Genomic DNA, 24,168 nt, shown 5'->3' with positions numbered 1-24,168 from the left:
CAGGAGGGACACCACCTCTGGTAGGATGGGCTGTGTGCCCTTAGCTGTGTGATCTCAGGCAAGTGACTCAACCTCTTTTTGCCTCCGTTTCTTCCACGATGAGTTAGGCAGGATAACACCAAGGGCTGTTTAGATCATTTCAGGAAGTCAAGTCCTGTAGAGACACTGGCATCGTGGCGCCCGGTGCACATAGGCCTTCATAAAACATGTTGAGGGGCCTGTCACTGCACCTGTCTCTTCTCAGCACTGGGACCAGCAGCTCCTGGGGCCCTGGGCTGGGTCTTTCCCGTCAGCCGTGAGCCCCTCTGTAAGATTCGCTGAGGTTGCCTGGGCAACAAAGGCCGGGTCCTAAAGCATGTTGTTGCTGTCGCAGTCCAGGAAAGTCCTGGTCCCTGATCAGGGAGCAAGCAGAGCAAGGCAGTCCTGGGGCCCTGGGCCCACTCAGGGGGAGCCAGTACTCCCCGGAGAGCTCGCCTTGCGCAGTGGCTGGACCTGAGCTGGGAGTGGCAGTGCTTGGTGCCGCTTCGGCCCCTGAATGCTGCTCCTACCTGGAGCTGCAAGTCCAGCTCAGCCTTCGGTCTGCTCTGCTCTCTGGCTGCAGCCTCTCCCAGCTTCAGCTGCCCACAGGGCCCAGGTTCCCCTGGGAGACCCCCAGTTTGCTCCAGTAGCAACGTTCACCACCTTTCTCTGGTACTAACTGGAATCAGCCTGCTTATATTACTCCTTCCATAGCAGTCATAATAGTACTAATAATATGGCCCCACTAAGTGCCTGCCATTCAATACCTTACACTTAGTACCATGCATCCTTGTGACAGTCCTGCAGGATACAGGTTATTATCTAGGGCAAAAGTTACAGTCAGAGCTGGGCACAGTGGCTCACACCTATAATCCCAGCTTACTTAGGGGGCCCAGGCCCTCCTTACTCCCTGAGCCCAGGAGTTAGGAGGCCAAGGCAGCAAGATTGCGTGAGCCCAGCAATTTGAGTTCCACCTGGGCAACAGAAAGACCACCACCTCTTAAAAAAAAAAAAAAAAGTTAGAATCTCTATTCCAATGAGACGGCTGACAGTGTAGCAACTGTTAGCGCTGATAACTCCCTTTGCAGTAGGAGACAGGGTAAGAAACTTGTTCAGACCACACAGCAAGTCAAGGGCAGACTGGGGGCTTGGGTTCCTCTGGCTTGGGCCATCCTGGAGCCCCTCCGTGTAGCCCCAGGCACTGGGGCCACATGGGGACAGAGGAAGCCAGCAGCTCCATGCCAGGCATGCAGCGCCAGCTGTGAAATGCCCGGTCATTGTTGCAGTGAATGTCAATTACCCCTGTGGTTCCAGATCCTGGGTGACTGGCCTGTTCCCCCGACAGGGCCATGCAGAGTTGCCAGATTGAGGATGGAAAAAAACATAAAAACAGGATACCTGGTTATATTTGAATTTCAGATAAGAAATACTGTCAAGTAGAAGCATGTCCCAAATATTACATGGGACATGCCTCTACTAAAAAAGTATTTGTTAGCCTGAGATTCAGATGTGATGGATGGCCTGCATTTTACCTGGTGACCCTGCCCTCCAGGGACAGCTGGCAATGTCTGGAAGTATTTTTAGTCATAGAAGCTGGGGGTGCTACAGGGTCTAGAGGCCAGGGACACTGCTAAACATCGCATGACACACAGGACAACCCCACCTCAGAGAATGACCGCAGTGTCAGCAGCGCCAAGGCCAGGGGACCCTGGTCCACACACGAGCATTTCCGTGGCCAGGCAGGGTGCCAAGTACGTGGCTTTTTTTTCTTCTTCTTCTCATGGTGGCCCTGCTCTTGTTTCCATTTTAGGGATGAGTAGATTGAGGGCTGGAGGAGGGGACACTGCCAGGAAGTGATGGGACCAGGGCTGGACCTGGGCTTCATTTTTTTCTTTTGTTTGGAAACAGAGTTTTGCTCTTATTGTCCAGGCTGGAGTGCAGTGGCACAATCTTGGTTCACTGTAACCTCCGACTCCCGGGTTCAAGCGCTTCTCCTGCCTCAGCCTCCTAAGTAGCTGGGATTACAGGTGCCCACCACCACGCCTGGCTAATTTGTTTTTTGTATTTTTAGTAGAGATGGGTTTTCACCATGTTGGCCAGGCTGGTCTCAAACCCCTGCCCTCAAGTGATCCACCTGCCTCAGCCTCCCAAAGTGCTGGGATTACAAGCATGAGCCGCCACGCCCAGTGCCACCCTCCACCACTTTTTTTTGGTTGTTGTTTTTTTCTTTTGAGACAGGATCTCTCTTGCCCAGGCTGGGGTGCCATGGCGTGATCGCAGCTCACTGTAACCTTGAACTCCTGGGCTCAAACAGTCCTCCCTTCTCAGCCTCCCAGGTAGCTGGGACTACAGGTACACATCACCACGCCCAGCTAATTAAAAAATTTTTTTTAAAGATGTCTTGCTATGTTGTCCAGGCCGGTCTTGAGGCAGGATTGCTGGGCTCAGGCAATCCTTTGTCCTTGTCCTTCCAAAGTGCTGGAATTACAGGCATGAGTCACTGTGCCTGACCCTGGACCTGGGCTTTGGAATCTGGGCTCACCACACTGTACCCACACCCTCCACAGCCTTCCCAGAGCGCCCAGCACTAGGATGAGCAGGAACAGACCGTGGGAACTGGGAGGGCTGCCCAGGAGGGAGGAAGTGCAGTCAGTGCCCAGGGCAGGAATGTGGTTTGGCTGGGCAGAGCCAGGCAGCTGGGCACCTTCCCCCACCTTGGTGTGTCGAAGCTCCTGTCTCTAGCTCCTCTCAGGTTGTCTCTCTCCAGCAGCTCATCCCTGACGCAAGCTAGGGCTTTTTCCTTAATTAAAAAGAGATTTAAAACATCCACTGCTGTCTCTATTGGGCCTGGGATGCCTCAAAAAGGTAAAACCGCCAAGAGCTGCCCCAGCCTCATCCATAATAACACAAAGCTTTCCCTGTAATTGGAATTAAAAAAAAAAAAAAAGATTAAATGCATCTGGAACCCTTGGAGGAATTTATCAGTTTACTTTTGAAAGACCTGCACGAAATCCAGAGACCTGGTCATCTCTGAGGGGTTAGTGTCAGCCCCTGTGACCCCTGTGTTCCTGCTTCAGGGCCTTTGTGTGTGCCGTGGGTGCCTTGGGGATCTCTCCTGCCGCTTTCTGATTGACCCCTTCTGAGAAGCCTTTTCCAGCTCCTGGTCTCCCCTAAACCCTGTTTTTCCCCACTGTGAGTGGGCTTATCATCTGCCCCTGGTCCCTACTTGCATTGACCCAGGATCTTGGAAATACCTTTGTGCTTCCAGCCCCCAGAGCACAGGCTGTGCACGAAACCCTGCATGGCCCCTGCAAGGGCCCTGACTTCTCTCTCTGTGCCTCCGTGTGCCCGTCTGGAAGATGGGGTCTGCCTCACTGGGAGGATCAAATGACGAGTGCCCAGAGGCACTCACATAGTCCAGCCTCCCTCAAGCACTGTTCTCAAGGCTCAGCATCATGGGCCCCTCCCAGCGATGGCTTGAATTACCGGGGACCCTCCTCCTTTTCCTCCAGCTGACCCGGAAATCTTGGGGACCCCATTCCTGCTACTGGAGCCTGGACAGGAGGTGTAGCGGGGAAGGCACAGGTAAACCTCTGTAGAGGCCATTCTTTCCTCAGCAGTGTCTGCAGCACCTGGGGCCATGCAGGGCACACAGCAGGTGCACAATAAATGCCTGTTGACCAGCCACCTCCCTGGCCCAGGCTCAGAGCTGGGGCATTACACTTGTGCTGGAAAGGAGGGTGACATACGCTGGCTCTCCAGGTGAGAAAGCCCCGGCCGAGAGGCAACATCACAGCAGGAAATGGAAGTGAGAGTCAGATGGTGGATTTCCTCCTTCCCAAGCCCCTGGCCATTCCCACAGAATAAGGGAAAATTGTGCCCCCAGAGTCAGGTTGGAACCAGGAATATTTTGTGTAGCACCCACTCCAGCTGTGTGACCGCAAGGGGGCGACAAGGCCCCCGACCCACACTCAGGGGGCTGTAACAGTAGCCGTTGGCACCCAGTAGGTGCTGAATGTTGGCGGAATCAATGAACAAGTGCCCTGACTGAGGACAATTACACCTGTGGTTCAAATCACGTGGTGTGAATCTAAGCTTAGTATCAACTCGTGATCTGAATGACAGCTTGTGTTTACTGAGCGTGCACAGCAAGGCCAGCACTGGGGTTTTCTCATCCACAAAACGCATATAGAATCATCGCACCGCCTTGGCTGGAGTGAGGACTCAAGGGTGGTCCTTAACCTCTCGTGCCTGCCCAGCCGGACCTGGGCACTGTTATTTACCCGAGTTCTGCAGGTGAGGAAGCAGAGGCCCAAAGAGGCGGAGCCACTGCCCAGGTGGCCCGTAGCACAGGTGGGCCTTCTGGCTGTCCGTCCCATTGTGGGTCCGACAGGCTGGAGCCCCCTGTGTGTGTGATGGCGCTTTGGGGAAGAGGGTGTGGTCCCGTTCAGGGCCTCCAAGTGGAACACCTGGGGTGCAAGCCTGAACTGTTTTTAAAAGAATCAGGCCGCGTGGGGTGGCTCAGACCTGTAATCCCAGGACTTTGGGAGGCCAAGGCAGGTGGATCGTTTGAGCCTAGGAGTTCAAGACCAACATAGTGAGGCCCTGTCTCTACAAAAAAGTTTAAAACTTAGCCAGGTGTGGTGGAGAATGCCTGTAGTTTCACCCAGCACTTTGGGAGGCCAAGATGGGAGAATCGCTTGAGCCAGGGAAGTCAAGGCTGCAGTGAACCTGAGCCACAGAGAGAGACCCTGTCTCAAAAAATCAATTAATTGAAATGAAAAAGAACCAGTAGAGGTCGCACGTGAGCCGTGATGCCAGCACTTGCTCCTGTCTCCAGCGCGTGTCTGCGGTGACCTCTGGGCGGCCGGGAGTTCACCAAGAGCTGGCACAGGGAATGGTGCCCTGACCCCAAGGACCTGGGCATCCTGCACAGAGCCTGTATGTGGCGTCTCGGGCACGGGCTTGCCTGACTCAGCATTTGAAGGATCAGGGTTGCTGATCCCAGCAGCAGTGAGGGCAGTGTGCGTGGAGCCTCGTCAAGCCCCAGCTCTGCTCCCCAGGCTCTGTGTATTCCCAGCACGTTACCTCCCTTCTCCAAAGCTCCGTGTTCTCCTTTGTAGCATGGGCGTGATCCTAGTGTTCTCCCTGAGGGATGGTGTGAGGGTTGGTTGCAGGGGTGCAAATGGCAGGCTCGGCCCAGAGCCCAGCTTCGGACGCTGAGGAAATGGTGGTCTCAGGGGAGAGGCAGCACAGCACCCCCAGCTCAGGACCCCCAGGCCCCGGCCAGTTGGCTGCCCGAGGGCCATTTCTTCCCACACCTGGCAGCCCCACGCCCCGCACCTGGCAGCCCCACGCCCCACACCTGGCACTTCCTGCAAGGCTGGTGCCATAACAGTTTTACAGCCAGGGAAACTGAGGCTCCAAGAGTAAAGCCACCTGTTCCCACGGTAGCCCTAGCTCAGGGGTTCCCATCCCTGGCTGATAGAGTCACCTGGGAACTTTTCAAAATCCTGGTGCACCTCATGGAGCCATCAATCAGCCTGTCTAGGGTGAGGCCCTGCATAGGTGATTTTTTTTTTTTTTTTTTTGAGACGGAGTCTCGCTCTGTCGCCCAGGCTGGAGTGCAGTGGCGCGATCTCGGCTCACTGCAAGCTCCGCCTCCCGGGTTCCCGCCATTCTCCTGCCTCAGCCTCCCGAGTAGCTGGGACTACAGGCGCCGCCACCACGCCTGGCTAATTTTTTTGTATTTTTAGTGGAGACGGGGTTTCATTGTGTTAGCCAGGATGGTCTCGATCTCCTGACCTCGTGATCCGCCCGTCTCGGCCTCCCAAAGTGCTGGGATTACAGGCTTGAGCCACCGCGCCCGGCCAGCATAGGTGATGTTAACATCCCAGGTGATCTCAATGGGCAGCCGCGATGGGAACCACTGTCCTGAGCTAGGAGGGCGCAGAGCCGGGTCTCAAAGCCTGTCTGACCTCACCATGCCAGCACCCGCCTGTGTAACCCATGTGGAAGGCCAGCTCCAGGGCCCCGGGTTCTATGGTCTGGTCTCCGTAGCGCTGCCCCCACTGCAGAGGACGTGGCCGCAGAGCAGGGGTCAGGGCCTGGTGACCCGGAGCACGAGGCTGGGCTGCCTCCCGGGAAGGGGGAAGGGCTTCCCGCACAGGCTCCATCCCCCTGAAGCCTTGGGACGGGCCTGGGTCCCTAGGATCTGCTCCCTTCCTTCTGGAATCCCAGGCTCAGGAAATAGGCTTTTAATAGCCTGAGGCAGGCACATAATTAACAAATAACAATTCTGGCCTTAGCACAAATGAGCTCCTTGTCTGGGGCAGGGCTGGCATTTGGTTTTTAATCCCCAGCGTTGGCTTCATCCTCTTGAGAGCTTTCCCTCCTGTTTGGCCACCTCTGCTGCTGAGGCTGGGCAGCCCCTGGGGATGTGAGAGGGGCTGGGGTCCCTCCCTCCTCCCTGTCTGCCCTCCCCTCTCCCTCCCTTCCTCCTCCATCTCGCCTTCCTCCTTCTTCCTCTTCCCTGTCTCTTCCCTCCTCCTCCTCTCTTCCCCTTCCTGCCCTGTCTTTCCTCCTCCCTCTTCTCCCTCCTTCCCTCTCCCCTTCCCCCTTCTTCCCTCTCCCCTTCCCTCCCTCTATCCTCCTTCCCTCCTGCTTCCTTCTCCTCTCCTCCCTCCCTTCCTCCTCCTTCCTCCCCTCTCCTTCTTCCCTCCTCTCTTCCTTCCCTTCCTCCTCTTCCTCCTCCCTCCCTCCTCTTCCCCCTCTTCCTCCTCCCTCCCTGTTCTCCCTCCTCCCCTCTCCTCCTTCCCTCTGTTTTCTCCTCCCTCCTCCCTTCCTTTCCTCCTCTCCCTCCAACTCCCTCTCCTCTGAGACTTCTGCCTCTCCAGGGCTCACTGAGAACCTGATCCTTCCAGATTATATGTGTGGGTTTTGTCCTCAAGCTCCAGACCATGTAAAAATGCAAATGTGGGGTGTTTTATTTTAGAATCTTGGAATATTCACCGAGGAAGGGGTTTGGAGACTGAGCAGGGAGGCTCCCTCCTGTTACAGATATGATCATCAGCGATTCCTTTTGTCGGGGGCCTCCACAAGGAGCTCTTTATGGATGATAATAGAGAACACTTACGGGGCAGCTGGCTGGGCAAAGTACTTTCGTGAATTCATTCATTTCCTCACACGCAGCCCTTCAAGAGGGGGCTGCCCTGCCCACCTGCCGCCGGGCTTCTGGCTGTGGCTTTTGTTTTTGGCATGAGCAAGCCTCAAGCTTTCGAGGTTCTGTTTTTGCCAGTTACAACATCGGGTGTGTCCTCGATCCCAGCTCTCCTCCGCAGTCAGTCCTGGATGTTATAGAGGAGGGATTGGCAACCACAGCCCCAAGACCCAATCCTGCCTGACGCCTGCTTTTAGAAATCAAGTTTTATTGAGACAGAGTCATGCTCGTTCATTTCCGCGTTGTCTGTGGCTGCTTTCAGGCTGCCGTGGCAAAGTCATGTGTGTAGTTTGTGTGGCTCACAGAGATCAAATATTTTCTGCCTGGCCCCTTGCAGTTACATGGGGGCTGTTACATGGGATCATGGCTACGGGAAGCACCGGCTCTTGGGGTCAGCCAGATTCCAGTTTGGGGATGGATCCTGGCTCTGCCTCCCACTAGCTGTTCAGTTGTGTGCAGATATTACTCTCTTAGGTCCCCAGTTTCCACATCTGTGAGATGGGGCTGGTGACACCGAGCACGGTGGCAATGGAGCCTGAAGGAGCCCACGCCTACGGCCCCCGTAGCTTGTCTGGGCGGTTGGCAACACATCCTTTTGTTTGTGGTTGTTTGGGGTAGGGATGCCTCTCTCCAAGTGACTTCCTTTGATTTGTTTCACACTCTGGGCTTCTGTGCAAGATTGCAGGAGAAACGTTCTCTTCTTTAAAGACGGTTCAAACCCCACTGCGTTAGACCTGCTTCGGAGGGGCTATGTGGGTGCTGCTGAGGGGCTTAGAGTTCTGTCAGGCTGAAGTGGCCTCTTCCCTCAAAACTACCCAGTCAGGGGCCAAGAATCTTCCAAGACCGGGCGCGGTGGCTCAAGCCTGTAATCCCAGCACTTTGGGAGGCCAAGGCAGATGGATCACGAGATCAGGAGATCGAGACCATCCTGGCCAACATGGTGAAACCCCGTCTCTACTAAAAATACAAAAACTTAGCCGGGCATGGTGGCGGGCACCTGTAGTCCCAGCTACTCGGGAGGCTGAGGCAGGAGAATGGTGTGAACCCAGGAGGCAGAGCTTGCAGTGAGCTGAGATCGCACCACTGCACTCCAGCCTGGGCAATGAGCGAGACTCCGCTTCAAAAAAAAAAATTAGCTGGGTGTGGTGGCGGGCGCCTGTAGTCCCAGCTACTCAGGAAGCTGAGGCAGAAGAATCACTTGAACCCAGGAGACGGAGGTTGCAGTGAGCCGAGATCAAGCCACTGCATTCCAGGCTGGGCAACAGAGCAAGACTCCGTCTCATACATACATACATACATACATACATACATACATACATACAGTCTTCCAAAGGAGGAAACACGGTTGGGGTTCAGAAGGTAGGGAGGTGACGGGGCAGTGCCTGGGTGAGGGGCGGATGCTGGTCACTGGGCTGAGAATGAGGGGAGGGAAGTGACTGGCTGTGCACAGGTCAAAGGGGGTTCATCATGGTCACCTCACACCAGCCGTGTGTGCCAGGAACCGTGGCGGTCTCTCCCTAGCCCAGGGACTCAGCTGATTCTGCCACTACCACCCCGTGCTTGTCCATGAAAACAAGAAAGCTGCAAAGAGTTAGACTAACAGAAGTCGGGGTGGGGGGCACACATGACCACCCACCCTCTGCCAGCAGCTGCAAGTTTGGGGGTTCCCCAAGCCACCCTCATGTTTGTTCAGTTGCTGAAAGGACCCACAGAAGTCACTAGAGGCTCTGATTCCTGGCTATGGCTCATTCCAGGGAAGGGACCTAGGTTAAGACCAAAGGGAAGACGCTCACAGGGCAGATCCCATGAGAGCTCCAGGCACAGGCTCCCACTGTCCCCTCCCTGTGGAGCCATGGGCAGGGAGCCAACTCCTCCTGACGGTGGTGAGTGACAGCACGGAGCATCGCCAGGAGGGAAGCCCCTGGCCTCCGTGTCCAGAGTTCTTACAGGGCATTATGGATTGAACTGTGTCTCCCAAAAATTCCTAAGTCAACCTCCTCACCCCAGGGCCTCAAAATGTGGCCTTCTTGGGAGTAGTGTCTTTGCAGGTGTAATGAGTTAAGATGAGGTCATTTTAGTAGTGTGAGCTCCTAGTCCAATATGACGGGTGTCCTTATCAAAAAAGGGAAATCTGCGCTGGGTGCAGTGGCTCATGCCTGTGATCCCAGCACTTTGGGAGGCCGAGGTGGGTGGATCACCTGAGGTCAGGAGTTTGAGACCAGCCTGGTCAATATGGTGAGACCCTGGCTCTACGAAAAATACAAAAATTAGCTGGGCGTGCTGGTGCATGCCTGTAATCCCAACTACTTGGGAGGCTGAGGCAGGAGAATTGTTTGAACCTGAGAGGCAGAGGTTGCAGTGAGCTGCGATCATGCCACTGCACTGCAGCCTGGGCGACAGAGCAAGACCTGTCTCAAAAAAAGGCTGGGAATTGGGGGCGGGAATCTGGACAGAGACAAGACACAGGGAGAATACAATGTGAAGGCAAGAGGCAGAGATGGGGAGCTTCTATAAGCCTAGGAACGCTAGATTGTCAACAACCACCAGAAGCCAGGGGACAGGCTTGGAACAGTCTCCCTTGCAGCCTCTGGAGGAACCAACCCTGCCGACACCTGGATCTGGAACTTCTGGCCTCCAGATCTATAAGACAATGAGTGTCTGTTGTTCCAGCCACCCGGTTGATGGTGCTTTGTTGTGGCAACCCCAGGAGACGAAGGCACTGGAGCTCCTCTAGAGGCTGATTGATTGCTCACTTTGGAGCTCAGCCTGCAGGCTGCCATCTCTCTGGGCATGACTCAGAGCCCCCCTCCATCAATCATGCCTTTGGACACCCAGTGTAACCACAGCCCCTGGCAAACAAAGACTCTCCTATCAGGCAAGATATTCCAAGGGCTTAGAGAGCACCTCCCAGAAACCATGGACGGAGACCAGACCTCTTTTTAGGCAAGGTTAAATTCTTTACTACACAAAGGGCCTGGAGAGGAGGTGCAGTGCACCCGGGGTCACACAGCTGGTGGCCTGATTCCAAAGCCAATGTGCCTGCTGCCTTCAGTTTTTCTGAGCCTACCGCCTTGGTCAAGTTGCAGATGAAACAAGAATTTGGCCTGAATGGCATGGCTCCAGGTCCTCTAGTTGTACTTTTTTTTGTGGATTCAAACAGATTGTCCCTGACAGCTCAGGTGTAACCTGCCTCTCAGAGGAACACCCCTTAGGTGAACAAAGGTTGCCCTGAGAAGCCCCCTGTGATTTCCCCACAGCCAGGTATGAGATTCCCACTGTGCACCTGCCATCCCTTCCTATTGGAGTCAGGGAAAGATTTGCTAACTCTATCAGTAATCTATCACTGCATAACAAACTATGCCAAAACTTTGTGACTTAAACATCAAACCTTTATTATCTCAGAGTTTCTGTGGGTCAGGAATTGAGGAGTGGCTTATCTGGGTGGTTCTGGCTCAGGGTCAATCATGATGTTACATCCAAAATGTTAGCCAGGGCTGCAGTCTCATCTGATGGCTGGACTGGGGCTGGAGGCTCTGGGGCTGAGGTGGCTCCCTCGTGGTTGTTCGCTAGAGGCCTTGATTCCTCACCCACATGAGCTTCTCCACAGCTTGAGCATCCTTGTAACATGGTGACTGGCTTCCCCAAGAGCAAGTGTTCCAAGAGAGAGCAAAGAGGAAGTTGCAATGTCTTTTATAACCTCACTGTGGAAGTCACACACCATCATGTCTGTCCTATTGTTGGAAGCAAGTCACTAAGTCCACCCACACTCAAGGGCTTAGACTCCACCTCTCAGAGCCATGTTTTAGAACCCCCACACTGACCCTACAATGGTCACTTAGGAACATTGTCCTAATAGTGGTCAAGGAAGGCCCGAGAACAGTAGGAAAAATACCCCCCCAACCCCTTATTACTCAGCTTCTCCCTTTGGTCAAGGGCTCTGATACTTGAGCTAATTTATCCCAGCCTGGCATTGTTTGGGGCAAAACCAAAGTGATGGGGCATAGAGACAAGGATTGTAACACCTAGCTTAATGCTGCCTGAAGGGTTTTTGGTTGTGTTTAAAATTATTATTATTATTATTTTGAGACGGAGTTTCACTCTTGTTGCCCAGGCTGGAGTGTGATGGCACGATCTAGGCTCACTGCAACCTCTGCCTCCTGGGTTAAAGCTATTCTCCTGCCTCAGCCTCCCGAGTAGCTGGGATTACAGGCGCACACCACCATGCCCAGCTAACTTTTTTTGTAGTTTTAGTAGAGATGGGGTTTCTCCATGTTGGTCAGGCTGGTCTCAAACTCCCGACCTTAGGTGATCCGCCCACTTCGGCCTCCCAAAGTGCTGGGATTACAGGTGTGAGCCACCGTGCCTGGCCTTCTTTTTGTTTAGACAGAGTCTCACTCTGTCACTTAGGCTGGAGTGCAATGGTAGGATCTCAGCTCACTTCAACCTCTGCCTCCCAGGTTCAAGCAATTCTCTTGCCTCAGCCTCCTGAGTAACTGAGATTACAGGTGTGTGCCACCACGCCCAGCTAATTTTTGTATTTTAGTAGAGACGGGGGTTTCACCATGTTGGCCAGGCTGGTCTTGAACTCCTGACCTCAAGTGATCTGCCCACCTCGGCCTCCCAAAGTGCTGGGATTACAGGTGTAAACCACCATGCCCGGCCTTTTTTTTTTTTTTTTTTTTTAGATGGATTCTTACTCTGTCACTTAGGCTGAAGTGCAATGGTGCAATCTCAACTCACTTCAACCTCTGCCTCCCAGGTTCAAGCGATTCTCCTGCCTCAGCCTCCCAAGTAGCTGGGATTACAGGCACACAACACCATGCCCAGCTAATTTTTTTATTTTTATTTTTAGTAGAGACAGGGTTTCTCCGTGTTGGTCAGGCTGGTCTTGAACTCCTGACCTTAGGTGATCTGCCTGCCTTGGCCTCCCAAAGTGCTGGGATTATAGTTGTAAGCCACTGCACCTGGCCTTTTTTTTTTTTTTTTTTTTTTTGATGGAGTCTCACTCTGTCACTTAGGTTAGAGTGCAATGGTGCGATCTCAGCTCACTTCAATCTCTGCCTCCCGGGTTCAAGTGATTCTCCTGCTTCAGCCTCCCGAGTAGCTGGGATTACAGGTGTGTGCTATCACGCCCAGCTAATTTTTGTATTTTAGTAGAGACGAGGTTTCACCATGTTGGCCAGGCTGGTCTTGAACTCCTTACCTCAAGTGATCTGCCCACCTCGGCCTCCCAAAGTGCTAGGATTATAGGCATGAGCCACCACCCAGCCCGCATTTAAAATTTAAAGCACTCCTACTTACTCTGTCTCGAGCATGTGCTGAGCTCAAGGGAAACACAGATGAATGAAGTAGAGACAGCAAAGAGAGGTAGAAATAAAAACAAATCGTGTCATTCATTGATGAATGGGTAAACACAGACATGCAGAAGAGGGAGAGGCCAGATCTGCTGGGACACCTTTCCCAAGGAAGAGCCCGTTGCACCAGGCTTTGAAGGATAAGCAGGAGCTTGTTACTCAGGCAGAGGAAGAAAGAGCATCCCAGGCCGGGGGAACAGCATATGCAAAGGCACAAAAGGGCCCCGGGAGCCCAGGGAGTCTGGGGAAGTGTGAGCGCTTTGCAGAGTAGGGGCTGGTGGCCAGAAATGGGGCTGCAGCTGGCTGGGCCACATGGTGAAGGCTGAAAACTGGACCTAGAGGCCAACTAGCCTGTGATCAGCATTTCCCAAAATCTGTTTCCCGACTCATGGTTCTGGGAGATGTGTTGGGGGCTTCTTTGACATTCCTGAGACTCAGGTTTTCATCTGTGATGCGGGGACAGCTGCGCCCCTTGCTGCGAGGCGTCAGGACTCAGGTGATGAAGGGGGGGTGGCACCCGCGGTTCCTGGCGGCCACTGATGCCTGTCTCTCTGTTGTGTGTGTACGTGCGTGTGTGCTCCACGCCTGGCTTCTCAGGCTTTAAAATGTGTGTCAGCAGCAGCAGCAGCAGCCACGAAGAGGCCCCCGTCCTGAACGACAAGCACCTGGATGTGCCCGACATCATCATCACGCCCCCCACCCCCACAGGCATGATGCTGCCGAGGGACTCGGGGAACACAGGTGAGGCCGTCTCCTCTGCCGCCAAGCAGGGTCGGGTCTGGGGGCCTGGTGGCCTGGTGGAGACAGCTCTCAGGGGCGTCCTTCTGGGCCACGGGGCCGAGCTTGCGTCCCCACCTCCCCCTGGGTTCATTAAGCATTTATGGTCAGACCTGTGTACACTGCACCGTGAGCCCCCTGCCACGGCGCCAGCCTCAGCACGACGCGGCGTGTTAAGTAATTAGTAGACAGCCTCTGCCAGCAGCCAGTACGATTGATGGATGGGGCCGGGCTGGCCTGCCACACTGTGGCTCCCGCCAGCCAAGGTAATTGATGGATGCTCCTTCCCCTGCCAGTGGGAGGACCGCTCCTCCGTCTTGTTGGCTGCTGCAGTTTGGCTGGACAGGACAGACTGGGAAACACAGCCCATGCCCAGGCTGGGGCCGGACCCTGGGCCTTCCAGATGCAGCTCACTGCTGGGAGCAGGGAGGAAATAGAGTTCTTCCCAGGGAGAGGGTGAGGAGGTGGGACACAGGCCCAAATCGGCTCCCCCACCTGCCCCTCGGTGATACCTCTGGTGCTGGTGGGACAAATTGTTCACGTATTCATCGAGCAAAGATTTATTGAGCTGGGCCTACACCAGGTGCTGAAGGCTGCTGCTATGAATAATAATGATATTGGGGATGGTCATGATAGGTTGCACTGTACTGAGTGTAATGAGTGGATTTTCTTATTTAGTTCTTACAGGAATTCTCAGAGTTAAGTACAGATTTCATCCCCATTTTATTATTTGTATTTATTTATTTTTTGAGATGGAGTTTTGCTCTGTTGCTCAGGCTGGAGTGCTGTGGTGCAATCTCGGCTAACTGCAACCTCCATCTCCCTTGTTCAAGTGATTCTTCTGCCTCAGCCTCCTGAATAGCTAGGATTACAGGTGCCCACCACCATGCCTAGCTAATTTTTGTATTTTAGTAGATATGGGGTTTCGTCGTGTTGGTCAGGCTGGTTTCAAACTCCTGACCTCAGGTGATCCGCCTGCCTGGGCCTCCCAAAGTGATGGGATTACAGGCATGAGCCACCGCACCCAGCCGCATCCCCATTTTAGAAATGGGTAATCTGAGGTTGAGAGAGGCTGAGACACTTGCCGTGCAGCTGGTCAGTGGTGCAGCGGGGAAGCAGCCCCAGGCTGTGTGATCTGCACTTCACACCATGGCCCCCAGGCCGGATGCCCTCCCCACAGGTGGCATCAGTTAGTTGACAGCCATTGTGACGTGGGTCTCGCTGGGCCCATGTAAGCGACACGGCACCCATGAGGCTGATGTAGGGTACGTGGAAGGCTGTCTGGGAGGGGGGATCTGTAGACCCTTCCAGATGTCCTGAGCTTGGGTCTCCGCTTGCCCGGCAGAGCAAGTGACTGGGAGAAAGCTGTCAGGCCCCTCTGGGTTGGACCAGTGCAGGTGCTGGGTGGAGCCATGGTGGGTGCAGTGGGGTGCCTTCCTCTGTGACCTTTCCAAGTGCCTGGCACCAGGCTAAATGCTTTTCACAAATCTCATTTAATTCTCATTCCAACCCTTATCTCTAGTTTAGAAATGGGGAAACAAACAGGTCCAGAGAGGGACAGTGCCTTGCCCAGGGACACACAGCAAGGTGGGAGAAGAGCTGGGCTCCTGCTGCAGTGCTCCTCCTGCACCCCAGTGCTGTCTAATCAGAGAGCCCAGTGTGGGCGGACAGAGGCCCAGGTCCTTAGCTCAGCTGTCACAGTCTCTTCCCTCTCTGAGCCTGTGTCCTCACCTATAAAATGGGATCATGCCACTTTGCCTGCTTCCAGGACCAGTGTGGGCAGAGGGGAGACACAGGGTTACTCTGCAGGGTCCGAGCCCTAGGGAGGTTCCTGAACCCTGGGAGGAGTTCCTCTGAAACTTAAGCAGCTCCGGGATCCGACTCACCCAGAAGGATCCAGCATCACTGGGCTGGGTCCCATCTCTGCCTCTGGCAGCACCAGAAAGCAAGGAATCCCAGAGGCCTCAGCCCTGCAGCTCCCAGGGAAGCGGGCCTGGGTGTGGTGGGGGCAGGGTGCATCCAGGTGTCACCATCCCCTCTTTCTCCTAGTCTGGTTGGATGAGACAGGGTCGTGCCCGGATGATGGAGAACTCAACCCAGAAGCCTGAGGAGGTGTCGTGGATTTGTCTGGTGGGCTCCTGCTGCGGGGTCCCAGCTTCAGGTGTCCGGGGGCGTGGCTGCCTGGAGCAGGTGTGCTGAATACCTTGGATGGGAACTGAGCGAATCTGGGTCTCCGCTGGGAGAGATGTGGCAGGACCAGCGAGGAATCCAGCCTGCCTGCTTCCGGAACAGTGTTTTCCGACCCTGCTGAGTGGACTGGACCTCTGACACCTCCAGGGTCTTGCTGACTCCAGCCTGGTGCAAGGGAGCTCCATGGTCCTGGCTGTTGGGGTCCCAGGGAGAGGCTCTCTTCAGGACAAACACACCTTCCCAGCCCCACGGGCTGTGCAAATACGTGCCCCTGCCATAAGCACAAACAAGAACTTCTTGCAGGTGGAGTGGCTGTTTTTTTTTTTGTTTTTTTTTTTTTTTTTTGAGACGGAGTCTTGCTGTGTCGCCCAGGCTGGAGTGCAGTGGCCGGATCTCAGCTCATTGCAAGCTCCGCCTCCCGGGTTTTTACGCCATTCTCCTGCCTCAGCCTCCCGAGTAGCTGGGACTACAGGCGCCCACCACCTCGCCCGGCTAGTTTTTTGTATTTTTTAGTAGAGACGGGGTTTCACCGTGTTAGCCAGGATGGTCTCGAACTCCTGACGTCGTGATCCGCCCGTCTCGGCCTCCCAAAGTGCTGGGATTACAGGCTTGAGCCACCGCGCCCGGCAAGAGTGGCTGTTTTTTATAAGTTGTTGTACAGATGTGGGAACAGTCCAAAATGGGATTTATAATTTCTTTTTTTTGCATTATAAATAAAGATCCTCTGTAACAAATGGTGAATCCTTTTTTATTTTTTTTGAGACAGAGTCTCGCTCTTGTTTCCCAGGCTGGAGTGCAATGGCGCAATCTCAGCTCACTGCAGTGTCCGCCTCCCGGGTTCAAGCGATTCTCCTGCCTCAGACTCCTGAGTAGCTGGGATTACAGGCATGAGTCACCATGCCTGGCTAATTTTTGTATTTTTAGTAGAGACAGCGTTTCACTATGTTGGCCAGGCTAGTCTTGAACTCCTGACCTCAGGTGATCTACCCGCCTCAGCCTCCCAAAGTGCTGGGATTATAGGCGTGAGCCACCGCACCCAGCCACAAATGGTGAATCCTGCTTCTTGGGTCAGGAGGAGGCGATGGAGCATGCCAGGAATATAGTGGGCCCCACGGCCAGGGCCAGCTCTCTGGACGTGTCCTGCACACTGCCACAGGGCCCGTCTCAGAAGGCCCATGCTGGGTTCAACGTTCTGCTGTTGCACCTTGAAATTCTCAATCGGTGCCCAGCATGGTGGCCCATGCCTATAATCCCAGGGCTTTGGGAGGCCAGGGTGGGTGGATCACTTGAGCCCAGGAGTTCAAGACCAGCCTGGGCAACATAGAGCCCTATCTCTACTAAAAGTTTTAAAAATTAGCCAGGTGTAGTCGTGCACACCTGTACTCCCAGCTACTAGGGAGGCCAGGGTGGGAGGATCGCTTGAGCCCAGGACATTGAGGCTATACTGAACTACAGTGGTGCCGTCGCACTCCAGCCTGGGCAACAGAGTGAGATTCTATTTCACTTGATACTAGGAGTTTGAGAGCAGCCTGGCCAACATGGCAAAACCTTGTCTCTACTAAAAATACAAAAATTAGCAGGGCATGGTGGCACATGCCTGTAATCTCTAGCTACTTGGGAGGCTGAGACATGAGAATCACTTGTACCCGAGAGGTGGAAGTTGCTGTGAGCTGAGATCATGCCACTGCACTCCAGCCTGAGTGACAGAGTGAGACTCTATCTCAAAACAAAACAAAACAAAACAAAACAAAACAAACAAAACAAAACAAAATGGAAGGAAGGAGGGAGGGAAGGAAGGAAGGAAGGAAGGAAGGAAGGAAGGAAGGAAGGAAGAAAAAAAACGGAATGCCTGCTGATGCTTGATGCTTACCTTCTCCTACTTCTGTCCTATCCTCTGCTGCTTGCTTAATGTCTGAGCCCTCCACTGCCTGCTTAGCAGCCTCCAAAAATTCTCCATGATCCCTAAGAGGCCAAAGGCTTAGCCTTGCTCACCCTCCACTCCAATTAAGCTGAACTCCTTGATTTTCCTTGTACACATGCCTCTTGTTCTGGTTACCATTGCTGCACAACAAATATTTAGTGTGAAACAACAACCATCATCTGTTTTGCCCACAAATCTGCAATTTGGACAGGGCCTGAAGAGAGAGTTTGTCTGTTTCATGAGACACCAGCTGAGGCATGTATGTCATCTGGGGCTAGAAGATCCACTTCCAAGATGGCACACCCACATGGGCAAGCACCTACCACGTGGCTGCCAAGTTGGTTCTGGGCTCTTGTTTTTCTCCACAAGAACCTCTCCCGGGGCGGCTTGGGCTTCCTCACAGCATGGCCCCTGACATCCAAGCAAGAGCATCTCCAGAAAATCAGGTGGAAGCCGCATCGCCTGTGATGGCCTACTCTCTGAAGTCACATCACATCACTTTGGCGGTCGTCACGGGCCTTCCTAGATTAAAAAGAAGGGAACATAGGCACCATCTCCTGATGGGAACAAAGTCAAAGGCATAAATAGAGCACAGGCTGAGTGCAGTGGCTTCTGCCTATAATCCCAGTGCTTTGGGAGGCCCAGGGAGGAGGATCACTTGAAGCCAGGAGTTCAAGACCAACCTGGGCAATGTAGTGAGACCCTGTCATTACAAAAATAAAAAATAAAAATAAACTGGGTGTGGCAGTGTAGACCCACTAGTTGGAGGCTGCAGTGAGCTGTGATCACACTGCTGCACTCCAGCCTGAGTGACGCAGCATTAAGACCCTGTGTCTAAAAAAGAAGGAGGGGGAGGAGGAGGAGGAGAGGAGGAGAAGGAGGAGGAGGAGGAGAAGGAGAAGGAGGAAAAAGAAGGAGAAGGAGGAAGAAGAAAGAGAAAGAAGAAGAAGAAAGAAGAAGAAAATGTGGATGGGAGATGTTGTGGCCCCATTTGGAAACTACAACCTGCCACCCGGTTCAGGCAGTTCTCCCTGGAACGCCTTTGCTCCCAACCCCAGTCTCTCTGCAAGGTCCAGTTCCATGGAAGCCTGGTGCCCCTCCATGCCAGGCCCTGCCAGCAGGAAGCTTTGCTGTCCTCCAGCTCCCACAGCACGTGTTCCCTCCCTCCCCTGTGAGCGGGGTGCCCTTCTGTTGTTTCACAGTCACTGATGTGCGGGGCATCACAGGAAGAGGTCCCTTGTCGCTGGGGCTCACAGCCTAAGGCTGATCAGCTCACCTACACCCCAGGAACCCCCGCCACTGTCTCTAATAAATAAATTTCCTAAAGGTAGTGACTTAGTCTCACACATCAGTATATTCCCAGCACCTCTATCATAGGCGCTACCGTATTTATTTATTTATTTAGTTTTTGGTTGGTTTTTTTTTTTTTTTTTTTGAGACAGAGTCTTGCTCTGTTGCCCAGGCTAGAGTGCAATGGCACGATCTCGGCTCACTGCAACCTCCGCCTCCTGGGTTCAAGCGATTCTCATGTCTCAGCCTCCCAAGTAGCTGGGATTACAGGCGCCCGCCGCCGCGCCTGGCTAATTTTTGTATTTTTAGTAGGGACAGGTTTTTGCCATATTGGTCATGTTGGTCTCAAACTCCTGACCTCAGGTGATCCGCCCGCCTCTGCCTACCAAAGTGCTGGGATTACAGGCGTGAGCCACCGCACCCAGCCTTGTTTAGTTTTTTAGAGACAAAGTCTTGCGCTGTCACCCAGGCTAAAGTGCAATAGCGTGATGGAACACTGGGGCTCAAGCAATGATCCTGCCTGAGCTCTGGGATTACAGGTGTGCACCACTGTGCCCGGCCCTTATTTAGCATTCATATTGCCTGCTATGTACCAGGACTGTACTTAACACTTGACAGATATTTTAACTCACATAATTCTCATGGAAACCCTGAGAGATACTGTATTAGTCAGTTTTCTTTTTGCTGTGATGTTGCTGTGTAACAACCACCCCCTCCGCCCCCAAACTCAGTGGCTTAGAACAGCAAGCACTGATTCCTCACTCACGGGTCTGTGGGTTGGCCGTGGCCTTGCCGATTGGCTGCGAGGAGCTGGGCTTTATCAGCTGCAGTTGGACTCTGATTTCCCCAAGTGTCCTGTCATTTAGGCACCAACCAGAGTGTGCTCATTCACTCAGTGGGTGGCAGAGGCACAGAGCACAGGCAGAGTCAATGCATTTGCAGCTTCTGCTTGCGACACGTGCCCACATTCCCTCAGCCAAGCAAGTCACATGGCCAAGCCCAACACTGTGAGCCGGGAAGTTGCACGGCACAAGGAAGGGACAGACAATTCTCCTAAAGACGGGGAAAGGTGAGTCGGAAACAATAACCTAATCTCTCGCAGGTCAGTTATCTTTATTACCCGCATTTTACAGATGGGGGATGGGAGGCACCTAGAGGTTAAATCATTTGCCCAAGGTCATCCGAGGTAAGTAAGTGGCAGACGTGGGAATCAAACCCAGAGCCTGTGGTCTTACCACCCAAGGGATCTGCTTCTCTTGCGCTTGTTGATTGGCCAGGCAAATAGTCGCCCCCTTCCTTCTGGCTTCTCAGAGCCCCTTCTGTCCACCTAGAAGCCAGACTGGACCCTCTGCCCCTCCTCTTGAATGCAGGGGGCGCTGGGTCTCAGGGTTGCAGGAAACCTCATGCCTCCCTGAATACTCCTCAGTGGTCTGCCATGGCTGGTCATCCACTGGCTTCCCCTAGGATTCCAGGGCCCACAGCAACCTGGCTGAGGGCTCTGAGCTGGGGACACCGGAGGGAGGGCCGGCTAGAGGCTGCAAGGCCCCAGGACTCTGGGTGTGGCTTTCTCTCAGGGGCCTGGGCTGAGTTCCCTTATCCCCTAGAGGAACTGGGGCCCAAGGCATGCATAGCAATCCCCAGCTTTGGGCCTGGTGTGACCAGAGGCCTCAGCCCTGGTCCGCATCCCCAGCGAGGTCAGCGTTTTGGAGGTGTTGCCCCACGATCATGTCTGCTGAGTAAGGGCAGAGAGACCCTTCCTGGTGACAGCTGCCCCCCCACACTGCAGTCAACCCCATGGTGTACCCACTGCACAGCTCCTCTGCCCCTCGTATGCTTCCCGTAAGCTCTGCCTCCCCTAGGAAGGGAGGGGCATGACGGAGGGGGGCCTGCTCCGCGCAAGCTCTCACATAGGAAGGCATGGGAGCTGGGGGAAGGGCACCCACTGCAGCCCTGGCACCAGGGGGTGGGTAGGAGCAAGGGCTTTGGTGTCAGCCAGCTCCCCGTTGTGCTGTGTGATCCTGGAAAGTCACTCAACCTCTCTGAGCCTTTTCTTCATCTGTACAGTGGGGATAGTAACTACCTACCTTATGGAAGCATATGAGGATTGCATGAAGTCATCCACGCAGCCCATCCACCACCACGTGGAGTTTGGCACAGAGCAAACAGTTTCTAAATGGAAGTCATCATGATCAGGTGGGCTGTCAACCTCTCTGAGCCTCAGTTTGCTCTTCTAGGGAATGGGGACAATGCAATGGGAACCTGAGGATTGTGTGAAATTGCGCAAATGCATGAATGTGGGCTGGGGTAGTAAGAGGGAGGGCCCCGCAGCAGCCCACCTAGGGTCCTATCTAGTGGATGCTCCTGGTGCCCACCCATTGCTGTGACACCAGCAGCCCACTGCAAGCATCCTCTTCCTTTCCAAGGTTCTCTCTGGTGCATGAATAGGTGTGGCAGGGGTGGGGGCTCCTGAAGACCAACCAGGGGTACTAGGGACCTTAGACTCTCGGGAGCAACCTGCACCCGATACCAGGAGGGGTCAATAGATAAATACCCCTGCCTCCTTGCCCCTTACTGGTGGTGTGGTGGGCAAGTCGGAGGAACTGTTCTTCTCAAACTGTCACGTGCTCTCAGTGGAGCTCTGCTTCAAAGGCAGAGGTCTGGGCTGGGGTCTGTGATTGTGCATCTCCAACCAGCTCCTGGGGGGCTGGCTCATGTCGATGGTCCACAGGCCACACTTTCAGTAGCGAGGCTTCATAGCTGCCCAGAGGTTCCCAGTGGAACTGAGCCCTGGCTGCCGGCCATAGAAACCTGCTCGCTAACCTGAACCGGCTCCTGAAGTTCCCTGTCTCAACCTCTCTTCTTGGGAATGCCTTCCAAATAAACCACTTCCACTTGGATCCTGTTTGGGGGCCCCAACCTCAGAGGACGCTGCCGCACTCCACCTATCAGCTGGATGGCCTTGAGCAAGTCACTTGGCCCCTGTGAGCCTCAGTTTCCTTAATCTTCAAATGGAGACAGTAACCAGGAGGTGTAGAAGACAGCATGAATGAACACGCGCAAGGAACCGGAAATGCTAGCACCAGTGCCGAGGTTTGCACAGCTGTGCTGGAGAAGAGCAAGGCTGATCCCCGTTGCCACAGCATTGCTGGGGTGTTGGGTTCTCAGTGAACCGGACGCTTCATCAAAGACTGGGGATGCTCTGTAGGTGGGGGTAGGTGCCTCTTTGGAGCAAATCCAGAGTGAGGATTTATGTTGAACCCAAAACATCACTCCCCTATTCTTATTTTTTGTCTGTTCTTCTTTAAATACGTCCTGGGGGAATGGTTCCTAATGTCTGCAGTTTATTTTTCATTTATTTTTTAATGCCAAAGCCAAGCATACTGATTAAAACCAACAATAAAAAAGCTTCGTGAATGGCTCCCCCAAAGTGTGTGTTGGGGGAACACGGGGCCACAGTAAATGGCAAATGAAGAGGAAATAGATAGAAATTAACGGCGCCGGCTGCCGGCAAAGCCCGTTAACCCTAACCCTGGTGTGTCCGGGGAATGTTCCCAGGTTCCAAGAGGCCAGGGAACGTTCTGGTCTTGAAACTTGGGATTCATGTTGTATTCCTCCAGGAAGGGAGGTTGGGAGGGAGAAAAGTGTGAAAACAGATGGAAATGTAATTTTTTAATGACAGCAGCAGATGGCAAAAAGACACAAGAGTGTATTCACACCATGTCGGAGCCATTTGAGAACGCCTGGCCCAGCCGTAATGTGCGCGGCGGGCTGTCACAATGGCTCCCCGGCCAAACCCAGGAGCCGGCACGCTGCAGGCAGGAACATGCTGGTCCCCCAGGGAGGTGTGGGCCCCGCTGCCAGGCTGTGCAGAGCTACAGGTAGACGGGGAAATACCTGTGGCCACCTGGGTTGGATCTAGAAGCTTCCCTGTGCCTGGCTCTTCTGGGCAGAGTATAGATGGGCTCTAGATTCAGACCCCACTCTTGGTGCCTTGGCTGCTCGGCTCGCCTGCCTCCAGGTGAGTCTCCTCATGCTATACTGCATCCTACCGTCGACTTCATGCACCCTAAATTCCCTTCTAAAGTGTATATCTAGGCTGGTCATGGTGGTGTGCACCTGTAATCTCATTGTTTTGGGAGGCTGAGGCAGGAGGATGGCCTGAGTTTGAGGTTGCAGTGAGCTATTATCATGCCACTGCATTCCAGCCTGGGGAACAGAGCAAGACCTGGTCTCTAAAATAAATAGGCTGGGTGTGGTGGCTCACACCTATAATCCCAGCACTTTGGGAGGCTGAGGCGGAAGGATTCCTTGAGCCCAGGAGTTTGAGACTAGCCTGGGGAACAAAATGAGACCTTGTCTCTACAATGCTGGTGCATGCCTGTGGTCTCAGCTATACAGAAGGCTGAGGCAGGAGGATCACTTGAGCCCAAGAGGTCAAGGCTGTAGTGAGCTGTGATTGCACCACTACACTCCGGCCTTGGTGGCAGAGTGAAACCTGTCTCAAAAATATTAATAAAATAAATAAAATGCAGCTCTGTCATGTCACCCCAGTGTCTCCTCTAATGAGATGGCTTGCCTTAAAGGGCTTCCCATTTGCCTTCAGGATCAAGTCCAAGTTCTTCAAAGTAGCTCACAAGGGCAGGCCCCTTCAGGCTGGCCCCCACCCATCTTTCTGGCTTCACCGCTGGCCCCTGCCCTGGTGGGATGCTGCACTCCGTGGGAGAGGAACGCCTGGCAGGAATGTTGAGAGACAAGCCCTGCTGCTGCCTAGAGGACAAGCCACTATCTATTGAGCAAGGCTGTGCCAGACACCACTGAGGACTTTACCTGCGTCAGTCCCTTTAAGCCTTGCAACAGCTCCGGGAAAAGGTGATGTTCAAAATCAGCCTCAGGTGAAGTGGTAGGGGCCCAGTCCATCAGACCCACTGCTGCTGGCCAGAAACACTGGGCCATGAGCACCAGGTGGAATTGGCCCTGCAGGAGGTCACGTGGTTGCCCCCCTCGCAGACCAAGGTGTGCTGCATGCCCACGTCTCACAGCAGGAGTCGCAGAGGTGTCTACAGCACCCAGAGCACAGTGGGACGCCTCGCTTGTGAAGTCATCCTTTCCTATTCTCAGGCCCTGCTCTGTGCCATATCCCTGGCTTGTTTCAGTGGAGGCAGGGCAGGAAGAGTTACCCCCGAGGGGTGTTTTCCATTCTGTGTGTCTTTTTGGTTGTGCCACTGTTTTTCTAGCTCCCTCCTCAGCTCAGTGGCAAACACCACCAGCTGCTAGCTACTGCTTTCCCCTAGGCTCCCCGCAGGAGACCCCAGGAGACAGGCTGGGCTCACTTTATGCCACAGCAGTGGCTCCTTACCTTAGCTGAGGAGTCTGGAAAATTCTGTTGTCCTGGCCCTACC

At 54.0% G+C, this 24,168-nt stretch overlaps 1 protein-coding gene across 3 annotated transcripts in view; it reads left to right on the top strand.

Moving 5' to 3' along the window:
* Nucleotides 1–22,187, top strand: part of C20H16orf74 (chromosome 20 C16orf74 homolog) — a 51,980-nt gene extending 29,793 nt beyond the window's left edge. For all 3 annotated transcript variants that reach the window (XM_005592704.5, XM_045382856.3, XM_065537575.2), the window contains 2 exons: nucleotides 13,189–13,332; nucleotides 15,418–22,187. In XM_005592704.5, the coding sequence (XP_005592761.2) occupies nucleotides 13,189–13,332; nucleotides 15,418–15,476 (203 nt within the window). In that variant the 3' untranslated portion in view covers nucleotides 15,477–22,187. The remainder of the gene's footprint in view (nucleotides 1–13,188; nucleotides 13,333–15,417) is intronic.
* The last annotated feature ends 1,981 nt before the right edge of the window (nucleotides 22,188–24,168 follow it).

This window comes from Macaca fascicularis, chromosome 20, assembly GCF_037993035.2.
Source record: "Macaca fascicularis isolate 582-1 chromosome 20, T2T-MFA8v1.1".
Lineage (NCBI taxonomy): Eukaryota > Metazoa > Chordata > Mammalia > Primates > Cercopithecidae > Macaca > Macaca fascicularis.
This window is presented reverse-complemented; position numbering and strand designations above follow the sequence as displayed.